The sequence below is a fragment of the Trichomycterus rosablanca genome, chromosome 13, assembly GCF_030014385.1.
Source record: "Trichomycterus rosablanca isolate fTriRos1 chromosome 13, fTriRos1.hap1, whole genome shotgun sequence".
NCBI classification, from domain to species: Eukaryota; Metazoa; Chordata; class Actinopteri; order Siluriformes; family Trichomycteridae; genus Trichomycterus; species Trichomycterus rosablanca.
In genome coordinates, this window is record NC_086000.1 from 37,971,394 (window position 1) to 37,993,781 (window position 22,388).

General features: G+C 44.9%; 1 protein-coding gene across 2 annotated transcripts in view; it reads left to right on the forward strand.

The window, feature by feature from the left end:
- Positions 1-22,388, forward strand: part of slc8a1b (solute carrier family 8 member 1b) — a 66,225-nt gene that overhangs the window by 26,461 nt on the left and 17,376 nt on the right. Inside the window, exon 3 of one of the 2 annotated variants that reach the window (XM_063006969.1) lies at positions 18,723-18,829. In XM_063006969.1, the coding sequence (XP_062863039.1) occupies positions 18,723-18,829 (107 nt within the window). Of the gene's footprint in view, positions 1-18,722; positions 18,830-19,070; positions 19,184-22,388 lie in introns of both variants that reach the window. The other variant, XM_063006967.1, reaches the window with a different exon arrangement.

The following is a 22,388-nucleotide window of genomic DNA, read 5'->3' on the forward strand; positions in this document are numbered from 1 at the left end:
TCGGCCTCCTGGGAGGTCTGAGCGGCGGCGGCGGCGTGTCAGACGGAGCGCGAGGGCACGCGGAAAGGGATTGTGGGTAGGAACGAGTGACGTGGCACAAACATCCGTCATGTCGCTGAGGCCTTCTGGGAGTTTTCAAGTTTCCATCAGACTTGTTTCAGTTCTTTATGCTCGGCCTGGTTACTGAATCACGCTCACCTGAATTTGGCCAGCAGAGGGGGCACGGAGGCGCAGATGATTGACGTGTCAGTTCCTTTAAACTGACAGTCACCTGGTTCAATGTCAATGTACTATTTTATTTCTGCATTTTATTCCTCTCCTTTTTCTCCCAGTTTAGTCGTAGCCAGTTCCTCTCCCTCTGTTGGAGACCCTGATGGCGTATGAGGAGGGTATGTTCTCCTGACTCGCCCTCACTCTGACACAACCCCTTCTTATTCACCCGTACTACGATGGAGAGTCACGTGCTGATCTCCACGTTCCTCCACATCTCTACAGGTGCCTCAGGCTACTAACCAGGGTCCTTACACAGCGCCCAAGACCCCGCCCATCTTTTAGTCACGTCTTTTCCCACCCGGCAGACTAGTGGCCGATTTGCCGGCTCCTCTGTTGGCAACCTGCTTTCTCTGGTACCATGATGCCAGGTCTGGTTTTCTACCTTTATCTCTATCATGAGAACCTGAAGCCTTTATTTAAGCGCCCCCAACGTACAGGAGGCGGACTGTGCCAGTGAAAGGGTCGGGGTGCCACCCCAAGCTGGCCCTGGGTTCCTTATCGTTCCTCTTTTTGGAGAACTTGGTTGTTCCGGGCTCTTGGACCAGCCTTTCGTATTGTGACCACCAGCTCTGGGTTCTGCTCTGCCCCTCTTTTGTCCACTTTCTCCGTCGGCGCTGCGGATGTGTTTTTGTTTCCGTTATTTTAGCCAGCTTGTTTATTTGCGCCTGTACCCTTTGTGTTTCCGGTATTTTGGCCGTGCTGGTGTTCTACGACGGTCGGGCATCGTGCACTTGGGTTCGTTTCCAACACGGTTACACTTTTAAGGCGTGGTTTGTTTGATCAAACACCTCATGGATCTTTTACTCTCGCTGATTCAGGTTAAGCAGGTGGAAGTTCCTCCACCAGGGGGCGCTGTTCAGACTGCTGATTTGCATCAATACCAGTGTGTTAGTATTCCAGCTCACCTCATGTAACCAGTGTGTGTGTGTGTGTGTCAGGGATCGGCACCCTGTTCAGAAAGTGTTCCACTCTCGCTCCCGGTGCTTTAACGATGGGCTCTGGACCCACTGCAGCACTTATCGGGTACAGCAGATGTTTTGAGGAGTAAATCCGGCTGCTTTGTCAGGATTTGTGCTCGCTGAGCTCTGATCCCGACACCAGACGAAGCTTAATCACGTTAATCTGATTACAATCAGGAAATACTCAAAATAAATCCACGCCGGAGCACGGGGAGGTTATTTTATTTTATTATTACACGCTACAGTGCCAAAAGTATACGGACGGCACTCGGAATTATCAAAGTCAGGTATTTTAGCCACATCAGGTGTATAAAATCGACTGTATACGGCAGTTAACAGCTTTGGGATGAATCGGAACGGCAGCTGTGACCTCACAAATGACTGACTGGGCACAAATTCCAAGCCTCAACTAGACTGAGGGTGAGGTACTGGACTAGTATTCGAAAGGTCGCTGGTTCCAGTCCCACCAATTTCACCAGGTTGCTGTTGTTGGGCCCTTGAGCTTTGGACTAAAGCGTTTGCTAAGTGCTGAAAATGTAAATGGTAACACCGATGACGGCGGCTCCGGTGACTGTACAGTAGTCGCTAGTGTTTTGGTTAACGGTGTCACCGTCAGTGGTGTTCCTGTTAGTGCCGTTCCCACGGTTACGTTCTCCGTCACGCCACGTTCCCGTCACCGCTGTGACCCTGTCATTGGTGTCACCGTTTTCGGTGCCACCGTCGTACGTCGTGTCATTAGCATCACAGCCGTCATCCCCGTTGTTATCGTCCCTGTGTCGGTGTCACCATCGTTGGTGTTCCTGTAAGTGGTGTTCCCATGGTTACGTCCTCTGTCATGTCACGTTCCCGTCACTGGTGTGACCCTGTCACCGGTGTTACCCTGTCATTGGTGTTGCCGTCTTCGGTGCCACCGCCGTATGCCTTGTCATTAGCGTCACAGCCGTCGATGACACCGTGCGTGGCGTCCCCGTTGTTATCGTCCCTGTGTCGGTGTCGCCATCGCTGGTGTTCCTGTTAGTGCAGTTCTCACGGTTACGTCCTCCGTCACGTTCCCGTCACCGGTGTGACCCTGTCTTCGGTGCCACCGTCGTATGTCGTGTCATTCACATCACAGTGCATGGCGTCCCCGTTGTTACCGTCCCGGTGTCGGTGTCGCCATCGCTGGTGTTCCTGTTAGTGCTGTTCCCACGGTTACATCGTCTGTCACCTCACGTTCCCGTCACTGGTGTGACCCTGTCATCTGTGTCGCTGTCTTCTGTGCCATCGCCGTACGTCTTGTCATTAGCAACACATCCGTCAATGTCACAGTGCGTGGCGTCCCTGTTGTTATCGTCCCTGTGACGGTGTTCCTGTTAGTGCTGTTCTCAGGGTTACATCCTCCGTCATGTCACGTTGCCGTCACCGGTGTGACCCTGTCATTGGTGTTGCCGTCTTCGGTGCCACCGCCGTATGCCTTGTCATTAGCGTCACAGCCGTCGATGTCACAGCGTGCGGCGCCCCCGTTGTTATCGTCCCTGTGTCGGTGACGCCATTGTTGGTGTTCCTGTTAGTGTTGTTACCACGGTTACATCCACCGTCACGTCACGTTCCCGTCACCCGTGTGACCCTGTCATTGGTGTCGCCGTCTTCGGTGCCACCGCCGTATGCCTTGTCATTAGCGTCACAGCCGTCTCAGTGGTTCGGTTACAGGACTGGTAATCGGAGGGTCACTTGTTTAAGCCCCACATCAGCCAGGTTGGCACTGTTGTGAGTGTAATGATTTAGAACCACTCGTAGTCTCCGGTAACGCCAGATCTCATTGTAAACCTCCTCTGTTCAGAGTTCCAGCGCGGACTCGGACTGCCGGGTTTGAGTAATTTCCTCAGCGCTAATGGAGTGTGCGGCTCCCACTAGAGCTTTTGGCGTAATAAGGTTAGCTGGAACAGCGCCGCGTCGCCCACCGCACGCCCAGCTAGCTCCATCTGTACGTCTATTAATTACGTCCGGACGCTGAGTGCTCCGGCTCGCACCCTCTTAGTGCTATTGATCCGGCGACTGCGGCACACCACGCCGTAAATCAGAGCCAAGATGGCCGCCTCTCGTACACACAACGTATCTCATTTACTTAATGTGATGGTTTTTATTGTTTTTAGATGGTGCAACCATTCATGACATCACTGCGTCTGATTATTCGTCTGATTAATCATGACATCACTGCGTCTGATTATTCATGACATCACTGTCTGATCATTCATGACATCACTGCGTCTGATTATTCGTCTGATTAATCATGACATCACTGCGTCTGATTATTCATGACATCACTGTCTGATCATTCATGACATCACTGCGCCTGATTATTCATCTAATTATTCATGACATCACTGCACAAAATCATGACATCACTGCATCTGATTAGTTATGACATCACAGCATTTGATTATTCATCTGATTATTCATGATGTCACTGCGTTTGATTATTCATCTGATTATTCATGACATCACTGCACGAAATCATGACATCACTGCATCTGATTAATCATGACATCACTGCGTCCGATTATTCATGACATCACTGTCTGATCATTCATGACATCACTGCGCCTGATTATTCATCTGATTATTTATCTGATTATTCATGACATCAATGTATCTGATGATTCATGATGTCACTGCGTCTGATTCATCTGATTCTTCATGACATCACTGCACGAAATCATGATATCACGGCATCTGATTAATCATGACATCGCTGCGTCTGATTATTCATGACATCACTGTCTGATCATTCATGACATCACTGCGCCTGATTATTCATCTGATTATTTATCTGATTATTCATGACATCACTGCACAAAATCATGACATCACTGCATCTGATTAGTTATGACATCACAGCATTTTATTATTCATCTGATTATTCATGACATCACTGCACGAAATCATGACATCACTGCATCTGATTAATCATGACATCAATGCGTATGATTATTCATGACATCACTGCATCTGATTATTCATGACATAATTGCGTATGATTAATCATGACATCAATGCGTATGATTAATCATGACATCACTGCGCCCTGCGCACTTCAACACCTCTGCGCCGCTTCTTATCACCCGCCAGTATTGGATTCCTACATGAAGCTCAGTGTCGCCCAGATCAGTCCCAGAGATCATATATCACATCACAGCGACCTTCCCTCTCTCAAACACACCGACTGTGTTTGTGTCGACGCCCGGCCAGGTCGGCGGTTCTGCTAAGATTCCACCTCGCAGGTTCCAAAGCTCCACATCGGCGGCTCCGCCCAAGCGTCCCAGCATTCTCATTTTATTATGGACATCAGTCTGAGTGATGATTTACTGAGATTTTTTTCTCGGTTGTGGATCATTAACCGGCTGCGGGTGACGTTTCTGATTCATAAACTCGACAGGTTTTCTGTTCTGTACCGCGCTAATCTCCTGATATTATTTATTACTTTATGCTACATTTATTTATCTGCTGTAGGGGCTGAAAAGATCGAAACACCTGATAAAAACATCCAGAACGTTTCGCATTTCCAGTCTGAATCCATTAATCAGCTTAACATGATAAACAGCTTCCTGGTTTTACTGAACCTGAGCAGTAGCAGCTCACAGGTTAGGACTCATCATTCAGAAAAGGGTTAAAGCAGCCACTGTTGGACCCTTAAGCACGACCCTTAGGGGTTCTGTATGAGGTCTGATTTGTACTCTAAGCACTAATAATATCATCCACTCTTCTGGAAGCCTTTCTTAAAGGTTTTGGAGTGTATCTGTAGGGATTTGTGCCCACTCATTCAGTCAGTAGAGTCTGAGGTTTGGTGCTGATGCTGGAGGAGAAGAGGAGGCCTGGCTCACAGTCTGAGTGAGATTCATCCCACAAGTGTTGAGTCGGGTTGAGACCAGGGCGAAGGATCGACATGCATAGCCACGCCCTGCCGTCCGTGATAAGCCGCCCCTGGTGTTGAAGCCTCGCCCAGCCAGCAGTGACGAGGAACCCTGTTCCAGCCGTCGTCCCGCCCCCTACAGACACACAGCCAATCAATCGTGTGTCTGTGTAGGCGACCGACCGGCTGATAGCAGAGCTGAGATTTGAACCCGACAGCTTGAGGTCTCAGCACTGGTGAGCGTGTTTACCGTATTGAACTTTATAAATAAGGTGTGTTTTGTGTCAGAAGGGTTTTAACGGCTCATATTTACCCCGCCGGGACCCTTTAGAGCACAGCATGTGGGGTGGGGTGGGGTGTTTTGGGGATGGGGGGTATTATGGGGGGGTGTAGATCAGTGAATCACTTGCAGCACCATTAAACATCCAAAAATACTTCATCATCAGTCTCAGGCCTCAGGATTTTATATTTCTGCGGTCGTGCTGCCTCAGCTAAACCTCGCTGCTCATCTGGGCGGCACGGTGGCACAGCTGGTGGTGTGGGTACTGCACGACCAGCGGGGTTCCGATCCCTGACAGCCACTGATTGCTGTTATTGCAGAAGGTGGATTAGCTGATCTTGATCTCGCCACTGTATGCATCAGTGTGTGTTGCCCTGTGATGGACTGCAACCCTGTCCAGGTTGTGCTCTGGGAGGTTCTGGACCCACCGCAACCCTGACCAGGACGAAGCGATTAGCGGGGATACACTCGGAATAGAGGCGTGTTCGGTGTTTGACTGAATGTGAGGTTTTGTAGGTTCTCTGGGGTGGGTGTTGTTTTGAGTTTGAGGTGTTTGGAGGTGTGTTACAGAGGGCAGTTGTAGCCTAGCGGTTAAGGTACTAGACTGGTAATCAAAAGGTCACCAGTTCAAGCCCCATCACTGCCAGGTTGCTGTTGTTGGGCTCTTGAGCGAGGCCCCTAACCCTTAATTGCAAAATTGTAAATGTAAAGGAGATCCAGAGTGTCTCTGTAATCTTTAGTTTGGTGCAGCCAGACACGACGGTGTGATGCAGGTTTAGTGTTTACTGGCTTGTTGATAGATTGTTGGTTCTGGTTCTATTGGTTCTGGTTCTGTTGATTCTGGTTCTCGTTACTGGGTTACAGATTCTGCTGGTGTGTGTGTGGTGTGTGTGTGTGGTGTGTGTGTGGAGTTTGTGAGGTTTTTCTGAAGGTGTGGTGTGTTTACAGGTAAATACAAGAGGTTTCTGTGTGTGTGTGTGTGTGTGTGGTGTGTGTGGGGGGGTGTTTGTGGTGTGTGTGTGTGTGGTGTTTGTGGTGTGTGTGTGTGGTGTGTGTGTGAAGTTTGGGAGGTTTTCATGAAGGTGTGGGGGTGTGTGTGTGTGTGTGTTTGTGGTGTGTGTGTGGTGTGTGGTGTGTGTGGTGTGTGGTGTGTGTGTGTGTGTGTGGTGGGTGTGTGTGTGTGTGTGTGGTGTGTGTGTGGAGTTTGGGAGGTTTTCCTGAAGGTGTGGTGTGTTTACAGGTAAATATAAGAGGTTTCTGTGTGTGTGTGTGTGGTGTGAGTGTGTGTGTGTTTTGTGGGGGGGGGTGTGTTAGCAGGGGTGTGAGGATGAGTAATAACGTATGTGGGCGGTAGATAAACACGCCGGATGTGAGGAGCAGGCGATACGAGGAGCTCTGAGCTCTGAGGTGTGAGGTGTGAGGAGCAGGAGATAAGAGGAGCTCTGAGCTCTGAGGTGTGAGGTGTGAGGAGCAGGAGATAAGAGGAGCTCTGAGGTGTGAGGTGTGAGGAGCAGGAGATAAGAGGAGCTCTGAGGTGTGAGGTGTGAGGAGCAGGAGATAAGAGGAGCTCTGAGGTGTGAGGTGTGAGGAGCAGGAGATAAGAGGAGCTCTGAGCTCTGAGGGTTGAGGTGTGAGGAGCAGGAGATAAGAGGAGCTCTGAGGTGTGAGGTGTGAGGAGCAGGAGATAAGAGGAGCCCTGAGCTCTGAGGTGTGAGGAGCAGGAGATAAGAGGAGCTCTGAGGTGTGAGGAGCAGGAGATACGAGGAGCTCTGAGGTGTGAGGTGTGAGGAGCAGGAGATACGAGGAGCTCTGAGGTGTGAGGAGCAGGAGATACGAGGAGCTCTGAGCTCTGAGGTGTGAGGTGTGAGGAGCAGGAGATAAGAGGAGCGCTGAGCTCTGAGGTGTGAGGAGCAGGAGATACGAGGAGCTCTGAGCTCTGAGGTGTGAGGAGCAGGAGATACGAGGAGCTCTGAGGTGTGAGGAGCAGAAGATACAAGGAGCTCTGAGCTCTGAGGAGCAGGAGATACGAGGAGCTCTGAGCTCTGAGGTGTGAGGTGTGAGGAGCAGGAGATATGAGGAGCTCTGTGCTCTGAGGTGTGAGGAGCAGGAGATACGAGGAGCTCTGAGCTCTGAGGTGTGAGGTGTGAGGAGCAGGAGATAAGAGGAGCTCTGAGCTCTGAGGTGTGAGGTGTGAGGAGCAGGAGATAAGAGGAGCTCTGAGGTGTGAGGTGTGAGGAGCAGGAGATAAGAGGAGCTCTGAGGTGTGAGGTGTGAGGAGCAGGAGATAAGAGGAGCTCTGAGGTGTGAGGTGTGAGGAGCAGGAGATAAGAGGAGCTCTGAGCTCTGAGGGTTGAGGTGTGAGGAGCAGGAGATAAGAGGAGCTCTGAGGTGTGAGGTGTGAGGAGCAGGAGATAAGAGGAGCCCTGAGCTCTGAGGTGTGAGGAGCAGGAGATAAGAGGAGCTCTGAGGTGTGAGGAGCAGGAGATACGAGGAGCTCTGAGGTGTGAGGTGTGAGGAGCAGGAGATACGAGGAGCTCTGAGGTGTGAGGAGCAGGAGATACGAGGAGCTCTGAGCTCTGAGGTGTGAGGTGTGAGGAGCAGGAGATAAGAGGAGCGCTGAGCTCTGAGGTGTGAGGAGCAGGAGATACGAGGAGCTCTGAGCTCTGAGGTGTGAGGAGCAGGAGATACGAGGAGCTCTGAGCTCTGAGGTGTGAGGAGCAGAAGATACAAGGAGCTCTGAGCTCTGAGGAGCAGGAGATACGAGGAGCTCTGAGCTCTGAGGTGTGAGGTGTGAGGAGCAGGAGATATGAGGAGCTCTGTGCTCTGAGGTGTGAGGAGCAGGAGATACGAGGAGCTCTGAGCTCTGAGGTGTGAGGTGTGAGGAGCAGGAGATAAGAGGAGCTCTGAGCTCTGAGGTGTGAGGTGTGAGGAGCAGGAGATAAGAGGAGCGCTGAGCTCTGAGGTGTGAGGTGTGAGGAGCAGGAGATACGAGGAGCTCTGAGCTCTGAGGTGTGAGGTGTGAGGAGCAGGAGATAAGAGGAGCGCTGAGCTCTGAGGTGTGAGGAGCAGGAGATACGAGGAGCTCTGAGCTCTGAGGTGTGAGGAGCAGGAGATACGAGGAGCTCTGAGGTGTGAGGAGCAGGAGATAAGAGGAGCTCTGAGGTGTGAGGTGTGAGGAGCAGGAGATAAGAGGAGCTCTGAGGTGTGAGGTGTGAGGAGCAGGAGATAAGAGGAGCTCTGAGCTCTGAGGTGTGAGGAGCAGGAGATAAGAGGAGCTCTGAGGTGTGAGGATCTGAGGACTCAGTGGAATTAATAACAGTGATGCAGGAACCCCAAACGCTTCAGGACCCCAGAGCTCACAAACATCACAATCTCCCTCTATCTCCAGATTTAGTCATATCCAATTCCCCCTTTCTGAATCCCTCATCAGATCACGACACGCCCCCTCTGACACATCCCGCCTGCTGCCGCTTCTCCTCACCTACCAGTGTCGGCCTTTTCTTTGTGATGTTTGTTTGTGATGTTTGATGTTTGTTCGTGATGTTTGTTTGTGATGTTTGTTCGTGATGTTTGTTTGTGATGTTTGTGATGTTTGTTCGTGATGTTTGTTTGTGATGTTTGTTCGTGATGTTTGTTTGTGATGTTTGTTCGTGATGTTTGTTTGTGATGTTTGTTCGTGATGTTTGTTTGTGATGTTTGTTTGTGATGTTTGTTTGTGATGTTTGTTTGTGATGTTCGTGATGTTTGATGTTCGTTTGTGATGTTTGATGTTTGTTTGTGATGTTTGTTTGTGATGTTCGTGATGTTTGATGTTCGTTTGTGATGTTTGTTTGTGATGTTTGTTTGTGATGTTTGTTTGTGATGTTCGTGATGTTTGATGTTCGTTTGTGATGTTTGTTTGTGATGTTTGTTTGTGATGTTTGTTTGTGATGTTCGTGATGTTTGATGTTCGTTTGTGATGTTTGATGTTTGTTTGTGATGTTTGTTTGTGATGTTCGTGATGTTTGTTTGTGATGTTTGTTTGTGATGTTTGATGTTCGTTTGTGATGTTTGATGTTTGTTTGTGATGTTTAATGTTTGTTTGTGATGTTTGTGATGTTTGTTTGTGATGTTTGATGTTTGTTTGTGATGTTTGTTTGTGATGTTTGATGTTTGTTTGTGATGTTTGATGTTTGTGATGTTTGTTTGTGATGTTTGTTTGTGATGTTCGTTTGTGATGTTTGTTTGTGATGTTTGATGTTTGTTTGTGATGTTTGATGTTTGTTTGTGATGTTTAATGTTTGTTTGTGATGTTTGTGATGTTTGTTTGTGATGTTTGATGTTTGTTTGTGATGTTTGTTTATGATGTTCGTGATGTTTGTTTGTGATGTTTGTGATGTTTGTTTGTGATGTTTGTTTGTGATGTTTGTTCGTGATGTTCGTTTGTGATGTTTGATGTTTGTTTGTGATGTTTGTTTGTGATGTTTGTTTGTGATGTTTGTGATGTTTGATGTTCGTTTGTTATGTTTGATGTTTGTTTGTGATGTTTGTTTGTGATGTTTGTTTGTGATGTTTGTTTGTGATGTTTGTTTGTGATGTTTGATGTTCGTTTGTGATGTTTGATGTTTGTTTGTGATGTTTAATGTTTGTTTGTGATGTTTGTTTGTGATGTTTGATGTTTGTTTGTGATGTTTGTTTGTGATGTTTGATGTTTGTTTGTGATGTTTGATGTTTGTGATGTTTGTTTGTGATGTTTGTGATGTTTGTTTGTGATGTTTGTTTGTGATGTTCGTTTGTGATGTTTGTTTGTGATGTTTGATGTTTGTTTGTGATGTTTGATGTTTGTTTGTGATGTTTAATGTTTGTTTGTGATGTTTGTTTGTGATGTTTGTTTGTGATGTTTGTTTATGATGTTTGTGATGTTTGTTTGTGATGTTTGTTCTTGATGTTTGTTCGTGATGTTTGTTTGTGATGTTCGTTTGTGATGTTTGATGTTTGTTTGGGATGTTCGTGGGTTCATTGTTTGCTTTCTTATTCATGCTGCTTCATTCGTTGGTGATTTAATCAATTCACACACACACACACTTTCCTACCTCGTGTTCACTTTCCCATATGTTTAGAGCAGGGCATTGTGGGAAAGGGTCTTGCTGTTGCTACGGTGAGGGGTCGAGAGGTATGTGGGATCCTTGGATGTGGTTCATGGGGTCAGGATTTAGGAGAAAATACCCTTATAAGGGCAAAGGGGAGCAGCACTGAGATTTACAGCCTCCAGCTATAGTGTGTGTGTGTGTGTGTGTGTGTGAGAGTGTGAGTGTGTGAGTGTGTTTTTGCACATGTAACTATTCTGTATATTTTTGTTCTTTCTTATTTTTATTGTTTATATTTCTCTGTAACTTGCTTTGGCAATACGAATTCCTTATTTGTCATGCCAATAAAGCTTCTTTTGAGTTTGAGTTGAGTGTGTGTGTGTGTGTGTGTGTGTGTGTGTGTGTGTGTGTGCAGTAAAGGCCAAAGGTTTTCGGACACTAGAAGAAAACTAGTCGTCCAGAAGCTCTAATTACTTCAGCTGTCATAAATGAAAGAGTTTCATGCGATTTATCCAGGTCAGGGTTGTGGTGGGTCCGGTTTCCCCTAAATTACTGGGTGCAATGCAATAACACACCCCTCAGACACAGCCAATCATGTCTGTAGGGGCAGTTGTAGCCTATCAGTTAAGGTGCTGGACTAGTAATCAAAAGATTGCTGGTTCAAGCCCGACCACTGTCAGGTTGTCACTGTTGGGCCCTTAAGCAAGGCCCTTAACCCTCAATTGCCCTCAGTCACAGTACTTGGGCACGGTATTTAGCATCTGCTAAATGTCGAAAATGACATGAAATGTCTGTCTGCCTGATCGGCTGATAGCACTGCTGGGGATTCGAACCCTGTATCCCAGCACTTATATACAGTATATATATATGTATACTGTATGGCCAAAAGTATTGGGACGCCCCTTTTAATTACTGAATTCATGTGTTTCAGACAGTTGCTATCAGGTGCAATAAATCATATAAAGTCCTATAAAGGGAATTACAGGCTTCTGACTTTGCAGCAACAGTTTAGGGAAGGTCTTTTTCTGTTCCAGCATGATCATCAGTGTCCCGCACAGAGCCCTGACCTCAGCCTCACTCAACAGCTCTGGGATGAACCAGAACATCCACTGATCAATCAGCACCCAGCCGTACACATGCTGTCATATATTGACTGAACGGGCACAAATTCCCACAGATGTACTACGACAACTGCTCTTGTTCTAGTTCAATACCGGTTGTATTCAAAACGGGACGTCAGGCAAGCCTATGATCAGGTGTCCAAATACTTTTGGCCATATAGAGTGTGTGTGTGTGTGTGTGAAGATGTGTGTGTGCCTTGTCCTTGAACACACACACACACACACACACACAGTGTTTTTGTTCTCCAACTGATTTGCGGTGAGTCTATCTGCGTCCTGCAGGTGAAGCTCATAAACTCTATCAGTTCACCGTGGACGTGTCCTAAATCACACGCCTTATTTATAGATGCCACACCCTTTAATCTGCCTGCTGCATTATGGGTATTCTGTATTTTTTCCAGTACATTGAGAACCACGACTGATTCTTATGTGATTTAGGACACTGTAAAAAATCCTGTTTATTTATCAATGACTTTAGTCGTTATTCAGTGGCGTATTTATTATTACTGCTTTATTAATTAGCTAATTGCTTCTTTTGAGGTAACGAGCTTGTTGTTATTTTATCTCAATGCTTCTTCATGATGCTAGCTTGGTGCTGAAACAGGAAAGGGCATTCCCTAAACTGTTACTTCTGTAGGGTGTTATGTAGAATGTCATGAGAATTTTCTGTAACTAGAACTAAAACACCTACACCATGGGTGTGTTCGAAAACCTAGTGAGCTGCCTTGCTGTCTTACTGTCTACATAGGAAGCTGCCTCAGTAGAGAGGATTCTAATAAGTCAATGATTTATAAGGCAGGTTATTCGAACGCGCTACTTAGACAGCGATTTCATCGGGTTTAGCATTTAGCATCTTGCCATTAAAACCAATGGATTGAGGTAGCACAGCACGCTAACATGTCAATACAGCATCTCCCTTCATGTACCGATAACGGTTACATTTCCTGACAAGCCCGAACTTGCAAATAAAAACACTCGGTACAAGTTTATACAAAGTTAAAAATCAGTAATATTTTATTTACGTTTGAAAATAACTCCATTCGTTTGTCCGCACCGTCAGCCATGTTTATTTTTCTGTGAGAGAAGAGCACCCGACCCGCAATGAATTCTGGGATTGCCTTGATCACTAAGGCAGCGTCGGATGCTCACTCGTTCTTGAGTCAAAATAACATTGAAATATGAAGATGCCTCAGTAGTGAGGATTTTAAGGCATCTAGGATTTCGAACAGCCTCCTTCTCGGGAGCGCAGCACAGGATGACGTAAAATGCTGCCTATGTAGAGAGAGAGAGAGCTTTTCCAACACACCCCATGATTCCTCCTCCACCAAACTTCACATCTGGTACGATTCAGTGAATGGTTGAATGGTTGAAGCAGTGATTAGCATGTGGCGCTAATGATTATTTATTTATTTATTTTAATTATTAAGTGATTTTATACTTTTTACTTTTTTTAAATTGGAGATTAGAAAGTTATTTCCTCATAACACCTCCCTTTTACTCTCGAATATTTATTTTTGTACCGTTTAGGGGTGTAGAACTCCTCATGATGCTTTGATTCAGGCAGCGTTCCAAATCACAAAATACTGCCCTACATAGTATATAAGCATAGTAAGGGCAACCTTTACTTACCATATGCACTACTTTGTGCCCTACATAGTGTTTTATAACTTTGTTAGAACCAAGCCTATCTCAGATGAAGTTGAGCATTCGCGATTCCGACTACATTAGTGAGTCATTTTTACATACTCGGCTCACTAATAAGAATCGACTCCCTAATTGACTCATGATTCAGTAGCGGTTAATCTGTGTTTTATTCTTGATTTTAATGAATCAACTCATGAATGTTCACACACACACACACACACTAACAAACACAATAAACTAAACACACTAAATGTTTTGTACCTTTTAAGGTGCCGTCCTTCAAGCTTCATGATTCAGGCTGCGTTCCAAATCTCACATAATACTGCCCTACATAGTTTGTGAGCATAGTAAGTGCAACCTTTACTTACCATATGCACTACTTTGTGCCCTACATAGGGTTTTAGAACTTTTTTAGAACCAAGTCCGGCTCAAATCGCGTTAACTCAACTCGACTCACAAATAAGAATCGACTCCCCAAATTGACTCGTGAATCAGTAGCGGTTTATTAGTCTGTTAGGTGTTTTATTCTTGATTCCAAAGAATCAACTCATCAGTGGTCACACACACACACACACACTCAAACTCAGACTCAAAAGAAGCTTTATTGGCATGACAAATAAGGACATTCGTATTGCCAAAGCAAGTTACAGGGAAATAATAAAAATAACAATAAGAAAGAACAAAAATATACAAAACAGTTACATGTGCAAAAATATAAAATAGAATAAAATATTAATAGAAACAGTGCACAAATAATAACAATAAAAATTATAACATTTACATTAATGAGGTAGTAATGATAATCAGTTTGTGTGTGTGTGTGTATGGGACATGGTCACCCACTGTCCCTCACCTGGTGGCAGGTGTGTGGTAGGTGGGGCAGTTTGTCGGGGTCTGGGAGGGAGGTGAAGTTGGGGATGATGTTATTAAATTTAGGGAAGAATTGGGAGCGGACGTGGTGGTACTTGGTACACCGGGTGAGGAAGTGCAGCTCCGTCTCTACTGTACTGAGAGTGCAGTGCTGACACGACCTCTCCTCCCGGGGCAGCCAGGACCGGGTGTGTCGCCCCGTCTCCACGGCCAGGTCGTGTGCGCTCAGTCTGTACCTCGTCACACACACTAACAAACCCACTAAACTAAACCCACTAAATATTTTGTACCTTTTAAGGTGCCATCCTTCAAGCTTCTTGATTCAGACAGCGTTCCAAATTAAATAATACTGCCCTACATAGTCTGTGAGCATAATAAAGGCAACCTTTACTTACCATATGCACTAATTCGTGCCCTACATAGTGTTTCAGAACTTTATTAGAACCAAGTCTAATAAAGACTCAGATTGTGTTAGCATTCGCGATTCTGACTCCTTCAGTGAGTCATTTTAATATACTCGGCTCACTATTGACTCCCAGTTGACTCATGATTCAGTAGCAGTTTTATTCTTGATTCCAATAAATCAACTAATGAATGTTCACACACACACACACACACACACACACACACACACACACACACACACACACACACACACACACACTCACACTCACCTCCAGGGAGACCTGTTACAGTTACTCAAGTTAATTGAGTCACTTAAGATCTGTCTGTCAAAGCGTTTCCCCCAGAGAGAGACGGAGGGATAAAAGAAGTTAAAACAGAAGTGTGTGTGTGTGTGTGTGTGTGTGTGTGTAATTGGGTCTTGTAAAAATAAGCCGAGTCCTCGTTCCCTTTGATTCAGTTTGAAGTCACCTTGACCCACAACAGTGAATAGAACAGAACCCACTTCATACCAGAACCAGATCCGAGCGTGTGCATTAACATCCTGTTTCATTAGATTTCGGTCCATAACTGTGGGGATTAACTTACGGCTTCACAGTGCCGTGATGAAAATCAGATCCGTGATGAACTGTTCCTGTGCTGACGGGCTTTCAGTGGCAGTTTGGAACTCTGCCTGAGTGTGTGTGTGTGTGTGTGTGTGTGTGTGTGTGTGTGTGTGTGGATGACAGCTAAATGCTCTAATTAGCCTCTTTTATCAAAATGCTGTAGGAACACAGACGCTTTTAAAAGGTCGCGTTAGTGCTGACAGTTACAGCTGCTGCTCCTCTAGTGAGTGAGTGAGTGTGTGTATGTGTGTGTGAGTGTCTAACTGTGTGTTTGTGTGTAAATGTGTGTGTGTGTGTGTATTTTTTAAATGTATGTGTGTAACTGTGTATTTGTGTGTGTCTGTCTGTGTAGGTGTGTAGGTGACTGTGTGTGTCTATGTGTTTGTGTGTGTGTAAATGTATGCATATACAACGGACAGTTGTAGCCTAGTGGTTAAGGTACTGGACTAGTAAGCAGAAGGTTGCTAGTTCAAACCCCACAACTGCCAGGTTGCCACTGTTGGGCCCTTGAGCAAGGCCCTTAACCCTCACTTGCTTAGACTGTATAATGTAAGTCACTTAAAAGATAAAAGCGTCTGCTAAATGCTGAATATGTAAATTCATATGTTAGTGTGTGTGCTTGTGTGTGTGTTTGTGTCTGTGTTGGTAAGTGTGTAGGTGAGTGTGTGTGTTTGTATAATTGCACTACTTTGTGCCCTACATAGTGTTTTATAACTTTGTTAGAACCAAGCCTATCTCAAATGAAGTTTAGCATTCGCGATTCCGACTACATACTCATGAGTTGTGAGTCATTTGTACATACTCGGCTCACTAATAAGAATCGACTCCCCAAATTGACTCGTGTATCAGTAGCGGTTTATTAGTCTGTATTTTATTCTTGATTTCAAAGAATCAACTCATGAATGTTCACACACACACACACACTAACAAACCCACTAAACTAAACACACTAAATGTTTTGTACCTATTAAAGTGCCGTCCTTCAAGCTTCAGACAGCGTTCCAAATCAAATAATACTGCCCTACATAGTCTGTGAGCATAATAAGGGCAACATTTACTTACCATATGCACTAATTCGTGCCCTACATAGTGTTTCAGAACTTTATTAGAACCAAGTCCGGCTCAGATTGTGTTAGCATTCGCAATTCCGACTCTTTCAGTGAGTCATTTTAGTATACTCGGCTTACTAATAAGAACCGACTCCCTAATTGACTCGTGACTCAGTAGCGGTAATTGTGTGTGTATGGTTAAGTGTGTGTAATAATGTGTGTGTGTGTAATAATGTGTGTGTGTGTGTGTGTGTGGTGTAAAGGTAGCATATCCAGGAGATCAACTTTGGTCACTCCTGTGTGATGTTTCTTAGCTGAGGAAGTCCTGATGACCTCTGGTGAGCTCGGAGAGGGCCATTTACACCCCTACACAAGACACACACACACACACACACACACACACACAGGTGCAGACAGCTCTCTAGTTTATTGAGGAAACGCAGGAACAATCATACACGTATATTATAGGGGGTGTTGTGGGGAATTAGAGACAGACACGTGTGTTGTGGGGATGTTTTGTGATGCAGGATTGACCAATTAAAGTGAAAAAGGTGTTTGTGGGATGAAATGAGACGTGCTGGTATTTAGACACTGTTTATGTGTAACTGACTTGGTGTTGACACAGTTACTGAACATCGCTGTTAATATGGACACAAGAATCTAAAGTCAAGGTCAAAACTGGTCAGAATCATCATGACATGGTCGTGACATCTTAGAAACATATTACTCACAAAACCTTACATGTGTGTAAGTGTGTTTAAGAATAGGTGTGTAGATGTGTGTGCTTGTGCCTGTATGTGTATGAATGTGTGCGTGTGTAAGAATATGTGTGTGTTTGTGCCTGTCTAACTGTGTTTGTGTGTCTGTATAGATGTTTGTAAATGTGACTCTATTTGTGTGTGTGTGTAAGTGTGTAATTGTGTGTGTGTGTCTTACTGTGTATATGTGAATGTGTGTGTGTGTGTGTGTGTCAGTGTAGATAGGTGTGTGTGTTTGTGCCTGTGTCTAACTGTGTTTGTGTGTGTAGATGTGTATGTGTGTATTACTGTATGTGCGTGTGCTTGTGTGTATATTTGTATGTGTGTGTTTGTGTGTCAGTGTAGATAGGTGTGTAGGTGTGTGTGTATGTGTGTGCTTGTGCCTGTATGTGTATGTATGCGTGTGATAGTGAGTCTATGTGAATGTGTGTGTGTGTAGATGAGTGTGTGTTTGTGCCTGTGTGTGTCTAACTGTGTGTGTGTCTGTATAAATGTTTGTAAATGTGGCTGTGTGTGTGTGTGTGTTAGTGTGTCTGTGTGCTAGTAAGCATGTAACTGTGTTTGTGTGTGTGTCTGTGTGCTTGTAATTGTGTAACTGTGTGTGTGTGTGTGTGTGTGTGAAATCCAGTCTTGTTTGACATTTGCGTTACACACACACACTGCTGTGACTCAGTTGAGGAGTGCATTGCATCATGGGTGCTGGGATGAATATTAGCGTGTCGGGAGGAAGCTAATGAGACTCTACATCTCGCGGGAGATTAGTTGTTTCCATGGGAACGCAGACGCGAGAATGTGGATATGTCTAAACTGTATGGTTTGATGTATGGTTTACATACGCTCCGAATCATTCGAACATGAACGAATCAAAGTAAATGAATCTTTCTGAATCGGTTTGTTTTGATTCTTTGAGAATCATTATGTCAATGACATCTGGTGACGCTCCTGTGCCCATATGAACAGGGAGGGTTTGAATGCAATTCAACTCAGTACCAAGGACATGGAACAGTGGTGTGTTTGCCAAGGTCAGGAATAAAAACAAACCGTCACCTCACCTGAGAGCGAATTTGTCCGAGTGATCAGATGTAATCCAGGATCCACCAGAGATCCACCAGATCCAGTACGAATATGAACCTGCTGTCAGTGTGCACAGTCGAGCAGGCTTTACATCAGAATAAGACGAGAGGCAGGGTCACAGCTGCAGAATCACCTACTTAAGCTGTCTAGACTCAGGTGATGTAAAGCTCACTCGACTGTGAACGGTGCCTCTGTGAACACATTTGGGTTTTCTTCCTGACTCCCTGCACTCATATGGGCACAGAGAAGTCAGACATCATTACAGTTTTCTGTATATTTACATTTTCAGCACTCAGCGGACGCTTCTATCCAAAGAGACTTGCAGTACTGTGACAGTGTACAGTCTAAGCAATTGAGACTTAAGGGCCTCGCTCAAGGGCCCAACAGTTTGCAACCTGGCAATGGTGGGGCTTAAACCAGCGACCTTTTAATTACTAGTCCAGTATCTTTACCCCTAGGCTACAACTGGTCAAGTTCGTCCATGTTACAAGCAGCTCTGGGTTGTTTGTCCTCCTCCACCGCACTTCACAGCTCAAACTGGCGGTGCTTTACACCGTTCGGCCTGATGCTCGGGATCGCCCGTGGTTTCTTTGTACCTGTGTGTGTATCTTTGCAAGGTTCTTTTCCATCTGTCCTTCTTTCCACGCTGCTTTGATCTTTCACTTTGATCTTTGGCTTTGATCTTTCACTTTCTTCCTTTCCTCCTCCTCTCTGACTTCTTGTTTCCTCCAGCAAAACCATAAAGGTGCGGATCATCGACGACGAGGAGTACGAGAAGAACAAGAGCTTCTTCCTGGAGATCGGGGAGCCGCAGCTCATCGAGGCCGACGACAAAAAAGGTGTGGGGGGCGCGAGAACGGGCGTGGGAATGATGCTCGGGTCTCCAGATCATCACCATCGTCATGATCATCTCTGACGTTCCTCTAACGTTCCTCAGAGCCAGTGTGGAATTCTCCTCGTGTGACGGACCCCTGTGTGTGTGTGTGTGTGTGTGTGTGTGTGTGTGTGTGTGTGTGTGTGTGTGTGTGTGTGTGTGTGATGCCCGTTTCCAACCGCTCTGTGCCTGTTGTGTCTCTGCAGGAAGACGATTTTGGTCAGGGTGCTCGACCGAGAGGAGTACGCCAAGCAGTGCAGCTTTTATTTAGTGCTGGAGACCCCACAGTGGACGAGGAGAGGAAGCTCAGGACACAGAGGTCTCTCTCTGTCTCTCTCTCTCTCTCTCTCTCTCTCTCTCTCTCTCTCTCTCTGTCTGTCTCTCTCTCTTTCTGTCTTCTCCTCTCTCGTTTTACACCTCTGTGGTCTTCAGCTGTTCCTCTCGCTCTCCTGCTGACTTTCTGATCATCCGATCAGTTCCTTTCTGGTCTCCTGGGTCTCTTTCCTAAGCGTTTCCTACCGTACACTACATGGCGCAAGAAGGTCCTGGGTTCAATCCCCAGGTGGAGTGGTCTGGGTCCTTTTCTGTGTGGAGTTTGCATGTTCTCTCCGTGTCTGTATGGGTTTCCTCCCACAGTCCAAAGACGTGCAAGTGAGGTGAACTGGAGACACTAAATTGTTCATGACTGTGTTTGATATTAAACTTGAACTGATGAATCTTGTGTAAGTAGTAACTACCGTTCCTGTCATAAATGTAACCAAAGTGTGTAAAACATAATAAATTAATATATAACACTACACAGCCAAAAGTATGTGGACGCCCGACTTCAATTAACTGCAAGGTTTCCTTAGCGGACGAATCAATATGGAGCAAACAAAGGAGTTCTTTTGTTTGATGTTTAATCTGTATAAAGGTGTAATTATACGAGTGTGGGTTTATTTGTAAATTGGGGCGTCAGGGACAGTTTGAGCGTTTTCGGTACACGGAGGGGGACGTTAGCCGGTGTGCTAGCAGGTTTGAACGTCCTGAAGCTAACTGTGTAATGGGTCTATCTCTGTATAAGTAGAGCGTCTAAATAATCTGATTATGAGCCCCAGGTCTGATTAGAATCCTCTTTACTGAGGAGCTGATCAGGTAGGGGAGCAGGGCGGGTCACTAGGTTTTCAGACAGACCCAATAATCAGGAGGAGCGTCCACATACTTTTGGCCAGGTAGTGTCGAGTATTGTTATTTCAAAACATTTACTTAAGTGTCATAGTGATTAAAATGACAAAATCCACCGTTTATCAGCACAGGAAACATGAATGGGTCAAAAGTATTTGGACACATCAGAAAATCTCGTCAGCTGCAGGTCAGCGCAATAATAAATAATAAAAAACAGGGGTTCCTGACCGTATTTAGACACACACATGGCTGTCTGCATGTGTTGCTTAATTACATGAGGTTCTTTACATTAATTACTAATTAAATGCGCTCATTTAACGACATTTAATTTATACATACAGAGAACTACATTTCCCAGCATGCCCCTCTGCCTTGGGCGTTTCTGATTGGCTGTGAGTCAAAACAGCGTTACTGATAATTGAGCCTAATAGACCACTGAAGTCGTGTCGTCATTTTGTAGTCCACGCCATGTTGTTATGCCCATATTTGGTAACCCGGGTCTAAGAGAAATTTTGAATGGGAAATATGAATGGAGATTTCAAAAATTGCCTCTCTCGCATCCTGTAGTCATAAAAAATGTTCCAAAGCTGTTAGGTTTTGTTTTATGGAGATTCTTCTGTCTGTTATTGCTGGATCCTCTGAATTATGAAGTCGTTAAAGAGACAAAATATGAATATTGCTACATGTAAGCTAATGCTACCGCGCACTGAATTGACGTCACTAGACTGGAAGCCTCTTAAATAACCGCACGAAGCAGCGCGATTCACCAGAGTAACAGTGGAGTGATGTTCACAAGTTTTACTTTATATTTTTTTGTAGCTAGCTACATTAAAGTAGAAAGCAAGGATGGTCGGGTGTTACGCCTTTGGTTGCACTCACCAAACTGGAGGTATTGCGGGCTGCTCATTCCGTCGATTCCCAGCAATTGTTTTTTGAAATGTTATATTTGCAAATGACACAAATTGAACGAAAGAAAAACAGAACAGAAGCTGGTGATGAGCTGGATTTTTCAGCATGGACGTAGGTTACAGTGCAGTCCTGTATCTAATAGGGCTGCAACTAACGATTATTTTAGTAGTCGACTAATCTGACGATTATTTTTTCGATTAGTCGACTAGTCAACGATTATTTATGTCATACCCTCCATCTCTGCCTTAACATAACAAAACCCTGTTATGTTATTTAAGTTCCAATATCAAATTAAAATAATGACCCATAAAACATGAATATGAAACTTAAGCTTGATAGTTTAATTAAATATATTTGAAACATTAATACACAATCACAATGAAAACAAAAAATTTAATAAGAAAGCTTTGGACAGCATTAGAAACTGTTATGTTTCAGAAGTTATCACTCTGGAAGTCAAACACATTTATAACGTGGTTGAGAAACATGTGAATGCTGTCTGTGAAGATCTCAGCCATCTGAGGGGAGCATGAACCTCTTCTCATCCACACTCCATTGCTTATTGCTATTAATAGAGAGAGCAAAAGAGAAAGCTGTATTAATTATCACAGACTGAAGGCTATGTATCGTAGTTTATTACAAATAGTGTACTGGCTATGCCAACTAAACCATAACAGGTTAAATATCTTAACTGCATTATCTGCTGAGCTAACTAGCTATCATTAAGTGGAGAACGCTTATTATTTAGAATGAATGCTCTCATCAACGTGAGCAAAAAATAACGTTAGGCTATAACGTTAAGTTATATAACGTTACTCCTAATAAATCACTGATTAACTATTGCACTTAATGCGTTAGCTTAGCTATCAAACCTAAAAAATAGCGATTTCTTAGGAAGTTTTCCGACAGGTTCTCTAACATTAACAAACATTAGCTACTGTACATCGGTTAAAGAATGAAGCGGTGTAAAAACTTACTGAATAACGCTGGTCATCACGGCTGCAGGGTGCTCGCGTTTCTGATGCTCATGGATCACCGTGTTGCTGGCGTGAAACCACAACTCTGCTCTGTAGTGTCTGCATTCAGCTCGTTTCTTTGGTTTATTTTGGCTGAAATGCTCCTGAAATACTTTAGAAAGTTTGGGTCTCTCTATCTTTGCCTCTCTGTCTTCATAAACTGCGCCATGGAAGCGATGCTGCGCCCCCTGCAATCCCTTTAGCACGTTGCAATATTAACGACGCGTCGACAATGAAATTACACGTCGACAAATTTTTATAGTCGACGTTATCGATTATGTCGACTAATCGTTGCAGCCCTAGTATCTAATACTTACTGAAACGTGATAGAGCGTTTCCTTCTGTTCCCTACAAGATGACCTGCACTGAGGCTACACTGCTCAACATGACCTGACTAAAAGTGCTTTTCATCTCTTTTAATACTTCTGTAATCAT